Genomic DNA, 12,119 nt, shown 5'->3' on the forward strand with positions numbered 1-12,119 from the left:
GTTGATGTCTGGGGGCTATGAATGATTAATTATTATCTCTTTTCTGCATTTTTTATCTTCTTACTGTTAATATTTCCTTACTAATTCTGCATAGTTCTAAGGCCCTATCAGGTTTCCTTGACATAAATGATGTATAGCAATGCTATGAAATTGCCATTGTTATTGCTTTTTATTTGAATTCATTGGATTTGTATCATTTGTCATTTTTTTATCTTACTACAATTAAAATCTAAAATTATACACCTTATTGTACATAAAACATAATACTGTGGAAATAATTTGCTATGAATGTAGTTTTTGTTACATTACTACTAAAAAAAATTGACATTTTTTTATATGTACCAAAGATGCTCATTATCCAATAACAGGAAGCACATTACTTTTGGAGAAAAAGATTATCAGAGTGAAATTGTCAATGTATTTTATATAAACACGATATAAAATCAGCCCAAATGTAACATATTACTGATATTTTTATCATAAAGTTAAATATCGAAAATGTCAAATAATGATGTAACGTACCAATTTATCCCCAACAAAATGTTCAACTTTTTAAATTTTAAAGTGAGTTATTTCCATTGATCCCTTGTGTAATATACGATTGATTATTGGTATAAAATTAACAGCATTTAAAAAACATATTGAAAAGAGTAAATAAGTTTTATTGTTGAAGTTGTATTCAAGGTGTGTCATTATGCACTTCGCGACTTTTGCCTTAATAGCTACCTAGCTTTCTCATATAAGCAAACGAATTCTTTTTTGGTTATTGCAACTCAGGAAAGTAATTTAACTAATCCGGCATGTATTATTTCAGTGGATCCTGTGTCAAGTAATTTTTTATTCTAATATTGTGGTAGCAAATATCTTGTTGCAAATTCTAACCATGGACAACAAGACATTAGTTTAGTGGTATAAAACTACACTGTATCTCCAAAGTCAAATGTTCGATCCCTAGGAGCGACACTTATTGGAAGATCGAACTACAAACCCAGAAAGAGATTAGTTCCTTACCCAAAAAGGTGAAAGCAACATCGGTAGTACCAAAAATAAATTCGAACACCTGGGATGTGAGAAATAATCTTCAACACTGGCGAAACATACATTATGAGAATCCTTAAATCACATTTCAAGAAGAAATGAAATGAGATAACATCACAGTCCACATCAAACCCGTAAACGGTGTGGAAATGGAATTTGGAGTACAATATATCCAATTATAAATGTTTTTAACACTTAGAGGAACTTCAAATTTTAGCAGCATTTTCAATCTTTTAAAAACCTTACATAACAAAATCAAAGACCGAACACTTCCCAATGAAACCACCTAAGACGTCCCAATAAAATTAACAAACATGATGCTCATGAAAACAAACTATTACGTATACTGTAAATGAAATCCCATAAATCCATTAGGCATCATACTGAAATATATAAAACAGCAATAAACCCTTCAATGGTTAAATGGTCTTCATAGTCTGTAAAAGAAGGACTCTGCATCAGCAATGTGATTCATCTGCTGCAATTGTTCACAAAAACTGTGGTCTAACCAAGGGATGCAATAAATCTGCAAGAGCTACTCTCTACCATCCATCCAAGTAGTTTAAAGCATTGCCCATAAATAACATCTAAGATGGCACTGCAATTTTTTCAAGGAAACCGAGTCAGAAACTTCACAAGTGTGCCACAAAATGAATTTATAAAAAAAGACTAGAGCTTAAAAAAGGAGGAATATATATTAATACACATAAAAATTTGACAATAATGATGATTTTAATGAGTAAAAATATTATTTTGAAGTCAATAACACATTTCAGAGACAGCGAAAGAAGTCTGCAAAATGATTGTATCACCGAACACTGCAGTCTACAGATCAAATACAGAAGACAATAGTGTCATTGACTTAACCAGGTATGCAAATTGCAAAGTGAAGCAAAACTCCCATGCACATGTATATAAAACAAATGCCATGTCAACATAATATGAACTACAATCAATGACTTGAAAAATGACATACTGTAGGTAGATGTATCAATCTGCTCAGGAAGCTGCTTAATATCTACCTCAAACCTTGATTGGACCTGAAAATAGACAGAGAATTTAATTACAAAGAATTATGGACTTGGCATCATAGAATGTCAACAATTGCAGATTCATACATTGTTAAGAACATCCACATCAGAAGAACATGAAACAAATGTAATTGCAAGGCCTTTGGTGCCAAATCTTCCAGCTCGTCCAACCTGTATAGAAATTCACTCCAAAGGAATCATATACTTGCCCAAACTAGAATTTGTGACAAAAACAAACTGGAAGATAGAAGTGCGAAACAGTATCCAATCATACCCGGTGCAAATATGTGTCTGCAGAATCGGGCATGTCATAGTTTATAACAATATTGACACGCTCAATGTCAATTCCCCTACCAACCAAATCCGTCGCTACAAGAATCCTTGTATGGCCCTCCTTAAAACCTTTATAACGCTTCAACCTATAAAGGACATACACGATGATCATACATAAATGTTGCCACTTCACAGCCCAATTCTTCACAATGGAGTTTAGTTAGATTGAGATCAAAAGACGTGGAAAAAAGACAGCAACTCAATCAACCAACTTTAACCAAATCACTATATTGATGACAATCACAACAACAAAAAAGAAACATTGCTATCAGCAAATTATGCAAATGGTAAACATTATCCTAGATACTATCACAGTATCATCAAACATAGTTAATCTCAATGGCAAAAATAAATGTATTGACAAAACTAAATCTAAACCTTCACTAAAAATGAACCACAATGTCCTTTTCCGATAGCAGAATACAATAACATACTGCACATCTGCATTACCCTCTCATGTGAAAGAAAATATATGTATATCCATACACCAAATGATAACCACATAATTTCTCTAGGTAATAACAATAAAAAGTTCAAACAAACAATGAACATAATAATAAATTAACAAAACAAAATTACAGACAGAATCATCAATTAACCAGGAATGAAAACAAAGTTATTTAGTGTCCACTCCTAAAACAAACCTTTCTTCCTGGGACATTCCAGAGTGAATGCATATAGATGGGAAGTTGCACTCCACTAGTAGTTTGTCCAGCTCAGCTGCTCTACTGACACTTTTTACAAAGATAACAACTTGGTTGAAGTCTAGGGCATCAAGAAGATCATTCAACTTCCGGTTCTTCTCCTCCTCTTTCAACTTGATGTAGTGCTGCAAAGTCACTCATCAATGTAAGTCGTACAGTACACAAATTGTTTAAAAAGGAGAAAACAACTAAAAAAACTGAACATGCAAGAGGCATACCTGCACAAGTCCATGAAGGGTCAACTTGGCCTCGTCATCAACATAAATTTCCATTGGCTGAAAGGAACAAATTTCATAGTAAATCATATTAGGGGCTTTCCTCAAGCTAATGGAATCCATAACGAAATGAATGATGGATGCAGATTCCTTGAATTGCAGTTCTGGGCCATCAGTTTTGTCACCTTGCAGAACATTGTTAATTCACACCAAGCAAGAGCTACTGACACTCAGACACACACACTTAAGAACAATGGCAGCAACAAACCCAAGTTACGCTAATAACCCAAGTTACGCTACAGTCAACCACACTCCTCCCTATCAGCTGGATATTTCCATAATAATTACGATGAATAAAAAGAATACAAATAGAACCCCCCATCACAGTAAATATTGACGAAACCGCAGCATTCTAGAATATCTAAAAATCTACAATATGTAAAGGAACTTCAAGTTCAAGTAGTACTGGCCATGAGACATTACATCTTGCATAAATTTTTTGCAGACTGGGCGAATTTCCTTGCTGAGTGTTGCAGAAAACATCATAACTTGCTTATCATGGGGAGTCATCTTGAAAATGTCTTGCACATCTTTCCTCATGTCTTCAGAAAGCACAATGGGATCAATAAGAACCATATTGACAGTAAAGCAAGCCCAAAAGTAAAAATTCAACTCAGAAGAATGACCCAGTAATTAAACGTACCTAGTGATTCTAGCATCTTATCACATTCATCTAAAATGAAATGCCTAACATTCTTCAAAGAAAGGTCTTTATCCCTAGCCAATGCTAGTATTCTTCCAGGGGTACCAACAACGATATGAGGGCATTCATTTCTCAACAGATCCTTGTGAACTTTAATGTTGACTCCACCATAAAATACAGCAACCTTTAGATCAGGCAAGTAGGTGCTAAACCTCTCAAACTCATGGCATATCTGTATGGAATACATAGCATTTATTAAAACAGAAACAACTAACATCCTAATGTCCCATAAGCTTTCATGTATTAAGCCATAATAAATTACCTGGTATGCTAACTCTCTTGTGTGACACAGAACAAGCGCAGAAACTTGACCTGGAACAGGATCAATCTGCTGCAAAGATGAGAGAACGAAGACAGCAGTTTTTCCCATTCCAGATTTAGCTTGACAAAGAACATCCATTCCAAGAATTGCTTGAGGTATGCACTCATGTTGCACTGATGACGAATCAAATAAAAAAGGGCCGAATCAACCGGTTGTAAGTAAAATAAACCTCCCTGATGCTTTCAATTTGATAGGGTAACCAAATTATGTTACAAGATTGTGATAAAAGTATTACCTGTAACATAAGAGAAACAAAGATGTAAGTTCAGTTAACATTTTATTTCTATAGAAAGAACATCAAACATAAATCACTTAAGCACCATACTATATAATGGTCGGTACAAGGTTTTACATTGCAGTCCAGAACCACAATTGAGACCACGGTGCTGTGATTCTATTATATCTGCATTGGATCACAACTGCAATAGCAGCTGTGTGGCCACATTTGCCGTCGACTGTCTACAGTTGTGGTGAAGACCACAAAGTTGCAATCGCGGCCACAATTTAAAATCTTCTAATCAGAAGGTATGCAAGTAATACAATCTCACAATTAAATGTCAATACCCAACTATTCAAGTTAAACTCACAAACCCAGAAATGCATGCATAAATTTTTTTAAGATAAAAAATAGTCACAATATTTTAAAATGATAATTCAAAATATGTTAGACAAAACAAGAATAACTACAAAAAAGATGAAGATATTTGCCTTCAGAAGGGTGCTCAAAACCCGAGTCAACAATAGCACGAAGAAGCTCTGGCTTTAGAAGAAAATCTCTGAATCCTGAACTGTGAATTCCAACATAGCCCCTAAAAACATTAAAAAAACACTTAATTAATCACTTCAAAAAAACATGATAGGTTTATAAATTAAACCAGCACATCGTGCACTATATGTTCCTCCTGCAATAGCTATAGTTACTAATATTTAAAACTACGATCTTAGCATAAAAATAAGAGAAAAAATAGAACTAACTTCTTAGTAGCTTCACCGTTGACTTTGGTTCCAACGGAATCGGGAGCTTTGTCTTCTTCCTCCTCATAATCGAGAAGCTCCTCCTCATATCCTTCGTCCTTTGTTTCTCCCATTATCTGAGACAATTAAACCCTAATAGATATATAATAAAGCTATAGAAAGGAATTGAGTATTCTAGGGTTTACAGAGAAGTGTGATGATACCTGCGAGATGAAGAATTTGAAAGAATGTTGGAAAGTGAGGGAAGAAGGGATTAGGGTTAGAGTTGTTGCAAATGAGCTTGACACCGCCTTCTTGTTTTATTCACCGATTCAAATTATCGGAATTATTCTATGGTAATCGCTTGAAAAATATATTCAATTAAAAAATACAAAATTAGTAATTAAGTATTTTTTTTATTAATCATAATCAATAATAGATAGAGTGATACATTAAAAAAAAAAGATGTTTTCAGTTTTCACCCCAAATTATCTTACCCTTTTTTTAAAGTGATCATTTTAATTTTATTGTGAAGAAAAAATAAATATTTCAAAATATTTGATTTTATCCTACCACTAGTCCAATTATTGGTTATTATTTGAATCATTTAATTGAGAATTTGAGACTCGGTAAGTTTTTATGTTGTTAATACTCTAGTGTGTTGTACTTTACAACCCAAAAAAATAAATGATCTAGTGTACTTATAAAACGGGTACACATATATTTTCTTATAATTTGTGTTACTTCATGTATTATAAGTTTGTGATTAGTCAGAAAAAACATATTTAAGTTAAAATTTAATTATTAAATACTTTTTATCAATAAAAAACTCACATAAACTATGGGACAACATATATACTCTCAATGGATAGAAAAATACAAATGATATATTGAAATGTTAAAGCTAGTGAAGATTTGGTTAAGAAGAGAAAAGGAAGAGAAAATATCTACAATTTGAACATGTGGTTGTGCAATTTAGAGAGAATGCTCCTTTCTTATCCCTTGTACCGAATTAATCAAAATATATTATTTTATTAAGAGAAAAAATATATAAATGCAAAGTAATATTTTATATTAAATAAAGTATCTTATCATCTCAGTATATAACTTATCTTCTTGAATCCATTGATTGTTTGACACGTCTTATTTCACTTTTCTCTAGAAGTTTTCATCTATAAAGCACAGATACGGATACGTGTATCGGATACGATACGTCGACACACATTTTTTCTAAAATGTAGGATACGATACGTTCATGGATATGTGTATAAATTAATAAAAAATACATAAAATATGATAAAATTATAAATGTAAATCATCTTCTTCTCTCCTACCCTCTTTCTTCTCTCCTACCCTCTTTCTTCTCTTCTCTATTAAGAAATAAAGGTAAGCCCTTTATTTATCTTCCCTATTAAGAAATAAAGGTAAGCCCTTTATTTATCTTCCCTATTAATACTTACACATCCTCTTCTCTTTATAAACATATTAAGTGAAAAGAAACTAAGGTAAACCTTTTTCTCTTTGCTCTTCACAACATACCTATGGCGGTAGAGGCAGTAACACTAAGCACCGGTCGGCGGTCGTTATGGATCGGAAAGTACCAGCTATTTGAGAGTCAATGTGGTGTGATGGTAAGTTGGTATGATGTGACCTTTAAATAATTGAGTGTTTATTGAAAACAAATCTATCTTATCATTAAAACGAATCTATATATCCTATATTTTATTGAAAACGAATCCGATACGTGTCTTGATATTAATTTTAATTTTTTTATTTTTGGATACTCTATGGACACGTATCCTTCGCGAATCTGAGCATATCCGTGTCGGATACGTGTCGGACACCGACACACGAGGGTATTTGGCGAATCCGTGCTTCATAGGTTTTCATTTTAAAATATATTATAAAATAAAAAATAAGACATTTGTTAAATAATCAATAAATTTAAATAGATAAATTATTTTTTATTATAATGAGATATTTTATTCTCTTGTTATTATTCTATTAGATGAGGACATAGAGACGGTTATATGCTCTCAATGCAAAGGTAGCTGGGTGAACTCTTATCTTTTCAATGGACATTTTAAAGCTGGTGACTCATGTTGGCTAAGGTACCAAAACAAGCCATCATGTTTTATAGTATTTTATTTTAGTTGCTTTCTAAACTGTTATGTTGATTTGGTGAATAGGATAAGGACAAAAGAACATAATACAATATATTCATGATAAACTCTTATTTTATTTTGTATTTGGTGCCCACAAGATAACAACGATGTTAATATTGTGAATGATATTCATGTGTCAAAATATAAGTGAAAAAATTATATTATCCTACCTTGCTCATTTCTAATTTTGCTCCTCATGGTATAGAAAAATAGACTAGTAGAATGTTATATGATAGGCCAACACGGTAGACTTATGCTCCGATTTTTGGCTCCATCATTTGTTAGAGTTGTCACTACATTTTATTATAAAAAATGTAGAAAATTATTTAGTTCAATAACATTGGACTTTAAATTTTTGATATTCAGGTTCAGAAATCGATTACAGTATAGAGAATGTATTAAGATGCTATCCTTTTGTTTTAAACGACACCCCTCACTAAATTACATGTTTATATTATACTTTATAGTTATATGGTTATTAAAAGGACAAAATTTGTATTTTTTTTGTTATGCTTCACAATGTGAGACTTTGCTCCTACACATCCTCAAATACATAATCAATGCTACATAGTTTTTTGGAGAGAAAAAAGTTTACTGGTTGAATTAATTATTATTTTTTAGAAAAATTGTGGTGTTAAAAGATTTTAGATTTTAGGATCTTACTAGTAGGAGTGTTCGCGGTCCATTTGGATCAGTTTTTAGGCAAGAAATTATCTGATCTAAACATGTAATTAACATGTGGTCTCGATCGGTATGGTCTGTTTATATTAAGATGTCTGATCCAATCCAAATATAATATGTGGTTTCGGTTTGGTTTGAATTAATTTTTATTTTATAAAATATTGAAATTGCATTTACATTCAAAACTTATAAAAATGACTAAATATTAAACATAAAACAACAATAAAAATAGTGTTCAACAACATTAAAATACGTGCGATTATAGTATAAGTAAACAACATCCTAAAATAGTAATAAATAGTAAGATAATAATAATAAAAGTAAAAAATAATAACAACAAGATATCAATAATAACAAGACAACAAAACAAGATATTAGTAACAATAATATGAGTACTTGCAACGTAATTTTAACTGTTACAGTGTTTCACCGATGATTAATAACAATAACACTTTCACAACAATGAAATTGATAATAAAACACCTAATCAGAATAACACTTGGATCTTCTTTATTTGGTTGTGGGATTGATTAAGTTCTAGAAAAAGTGTATCAAAAAACATAACAACATATATATAAGTATGTGTTACAGAATATAACAAATAAAATATATATAATATTTTGGAGTTGGGACTTAAGAATAAGTTTGGAAGACACTTAAAAGTATTACACACTTAAACTTTATATGTTCTTTCGGTCTGGATCCAAGAAGTGAAACCAAAATCCAGACCGGACCAATCCGTCTTTAAAAAATAAGTCCAACATGATCCAAATGCATTCGGCTTTTGCGATTTTGGTCTATTTTGGATCGGTTTTTGGTTTTATTTTTGGACCGGTCTGAATTTGAACACCCCTACTTAATAGGGGATTAGCTAGAATCTTATCACCTTTATTTAAAAGATTTTAGATGTATTAAAAACATTGTAGCAATTATTCTAAGTTTCAAGAGACTGGAGTGTAGCCCAAATGTCCATTGCAATATCATACCTTAAAATTAGTATTATTTAAAGGATTTTAGATTTATTAAAAAAGTTACAATCATTCCTGAATTTTAAAAAAAGTGAAGTGCAACTCAAATGTTCGTCAAAGCAACATATCTTAAAAATTAAGATAATTATAAGTTTAATTGTAATTTATACTTTTCACTTAATAAAAAGAAATGTTTCCTTTCCTAATTTTTTATTATTTACAACTTTATTAATGTGATCCTGGATTTTATATAAAAAAAATTATTCAATAAAAAAGGTTTGTTCATTTATTACTATATTTTTTAAAACTTTAAAGGTTTGTTCAACTTTATTATTTACTATACTTCTAATCTATTAACATACTAGAGGAGAGGAGAGATACTCAATGTCATGACTTCCAGAGTGGTAGAAATTTTGAAATAATTCTTATATTAGGTGTTATGTATTTTTCTCTAGTTATGTATTTTTCTAGCTTGTTTTGTGTTAGGAATTTTTAGTATCAGAAATTATGTTGGAAATTGCTTTATGATATCTTTGCATATGATTGGAATTTGTTGGGAGTTTTGAATTTTTCTAGTTTCTTTTTTGTTTTGTTTAGATAATAAAACTTTCAAAGTATTTTTACTATTTCTAGGTGTCTCTCTCCTTGCTATTTTTTGGATTGAGAGAGTATTACTAGCTACCAAAGTATTTTTTGCTATTTTTTAGGTTACTTTTTTCTCCACCAGTCTATACTAATATTTGTAGTAGAGAATTAGACACATGTTTTTCAAGAAAAACAAATCTTCTTATTTAATAATTTGGATGTAATCAAGGAAATATTCCTTCATCAAACCAAATTTTCTTTACCAATGATTGTTGGTTCAAATAATACATGTTTGATTCTTCGTAAGTAAAGGTATCAGGTTCGAGTATTGTGGATGAAACTCAAACATTATGAGGGGTATAAGTCTTTCTTTCCATTCCTCAAAAATTAAACACTGCACTTCAAACTCTTGTCTTGGCATCAGGATTGTGAACAAAGCCTACAACATATAAATAATTATTCCGCACATATAAGGCAAAAGAGGAATGTTAATGTGTTTCTTGTTGATAGGATTATAAATGTAGTAATCGCGACATAAATTTTCAGGTCTTATAAGCATCTTCTCTAGAGAGGGAAGAAACAAAGGAGGACATGTTCCATGGTGGAAAGAGAGCATGATATGATAATGTGCAAGGAAATGAAACAAGGCCTTGAAGAAGAAATGTTGGTGAAAGAGGAAGAAGTCAAGGAAAGAATGACTTGAGATCAAACCCAAGAAGCATTTAGAGACACACTTGCATTGAAGAACAAACCGGAAAGGAATTCGAACCAAAATTTCTACTAACTCATCATTTGATAGCATAGATACTAACAAGGAAAAACAGGTTATAGAAAAACACATAAATGATCGAAAAACACGAGAGACTGAAATGAATATTTACTCTTCAAATAATTAAAAAACAATCTCTTTGAGAAAATTAAACTAACTAAATGAAAGTCTTAGGTTGATCCCAATTTGTGCGAGAATATACTTGACTATTTAATATGCTTTAGAAAAAATATGTCGTGATAACATATAGTTACAAAGCCTCTCGTTGCTGTGAAGATTAATACCAACTTTGCAGTTTGCACCATCTTTGAATATGAATAATTTGGTGTATACTTTTAACATTTAGTTTTTATTCTATCATCATATATATGCATTGTTATGTTATTTATTATTGAGTGATATACATAAATGATGGATGTGTCTAAAAATGTTATACTTTACATATATAAATATTAAACATTACACTTAACACTTATAGCTATAAATCACAACACGCATGTGTTAACACGTGGCTCTTATAAAATTTATTTTTACAATTCCTGTAAATTATAATCGCACGTTGCATTCTCTTTGGATTTTTTTTAGGATTTTAATAAAGGGAAATAAACATAGAGGCGTGTTTTTTAATTTTAAATTACGATAATTATATAGTATTTGTATATATAAAGAAGGAATAGAGTGATAAGTTATCCAGAAATCTATTTTATTATCCTTTGTTTATAAAAAAAGTATAAATTTTTAATTTAAAAATATGTATTCTTTTTCTTTTCTCTCCAATTATCCAAATAGACCTTGTCTGAAAATCACCACATGATATCGTGAAAAGCAATAGTAGAAAAATAAGTGATAATTTGTTGGGTACTACTAAGATTATCTTCTTGTAAAGAATCTCTTTCGAGGTTCATAGTTGTCACTCCCAACAAGTATAGCTCATATAAATCGAATATTCGACCTTGACGATCCAATATGATCTTACATCACTAGATTAAGGCCTTATTAGTAAATGATAATTTGAAAACAAAATAGGTAGATTTGTCCATCTTAGAAAGCTTTTAATTATTATTATTATAGCCCTTTCATTTTTTGTTTCCCAACTTTCATGGTAAGAAAATTGGTCCTACTACTTTACTAGATAAATACTGCATTTGATTAAAATAGTTGAGTTTTTGTTAGTTGATTAGTTAGTTTGGTTAAAGTAGTTAGTGTTTTCTTCCCTTTATATGGATGATTCAATGTAACTTTGGAATTCAATTCAATAACATTTTCACATTCTTTCTTGTTCATCAAGAATCTATCTCATCCATGCCTACTACCATTTTAACATGGTATCAGAGCTAATTATTTCTCTTTGATTGATTGCTTCCACTTATCATATTTCCTTTCCAAGATTCATCAAAAGTTCAACAAAGAATCATCAAGAATCTAGCCAAGAAGTACCATGTCTTTCTTGCATCTGAAGCTATCATCAAGCAAATTTATCGTCTTCTCGACTTCGGTTTAAACAAGTTGTACAATGCATGAGAAACATAACTTCCAGAACGTACAACTTAGTCTCAAGTTCATTGTCTCCTTATTAAAGAAAAAAAAGGAA

The 12,119-nt window shown here is 31.0% G+C and overlaps 1 protein-coding gene across 1 annotated transcript; it reads right to left on the reverse strand.

Annotated features, from left to right (window-relative positions):
• LOC109343731 (DEAD-box ATP-dependent RNA helicase 56-like) lies at positions 1,391–5,687 on the reverse strand. The gene is made up of 12 exons (XM_019582177.1): positions 5,585–5,687; positions 5,382–5,497; positions 5,115–5,215; positions 4,347–4,519; positions 4,025–4,256; positions 3,805–3,923; positions 3,325–3,381; positions 3,047–3,231; positions 2,344–2,488; positions 2,157–2,240; positions 2,015–2,078; positions 1,391–1,636 (listed from the first exon to the last, which is right to left on the reverse strand). The coding sequence occupies exons 2-12, from the start codon at positions 5,492–5,494 to the stop codon at positions 1,626–1,628; spliced, it is 1,284 nt and encodes a 427-aa protein (XP_019437722.1). The 5' UTR covers positions 5,495–5,497; positions 5,585–5,687; the 3' UTR covers positions 1,391–1,625.

The sequence above is a fragment of the Lupinus angustifolius genome, chromosome LG03 (assembly GCF_001865875.1).
Source record: "Lupinus angustifolius cultivar Tanjil chromosome LG03, LupAngTanjil_v1.0, whole genome shotgun sequence".
In the NCBI taxonomy this organism is placed as follows: Eukaryota; Viridiplantae; Streptophyta; class Magnoliopsida; order Fabales; family Fabaceae; genus Lupinus; species Lupinus angustifolius.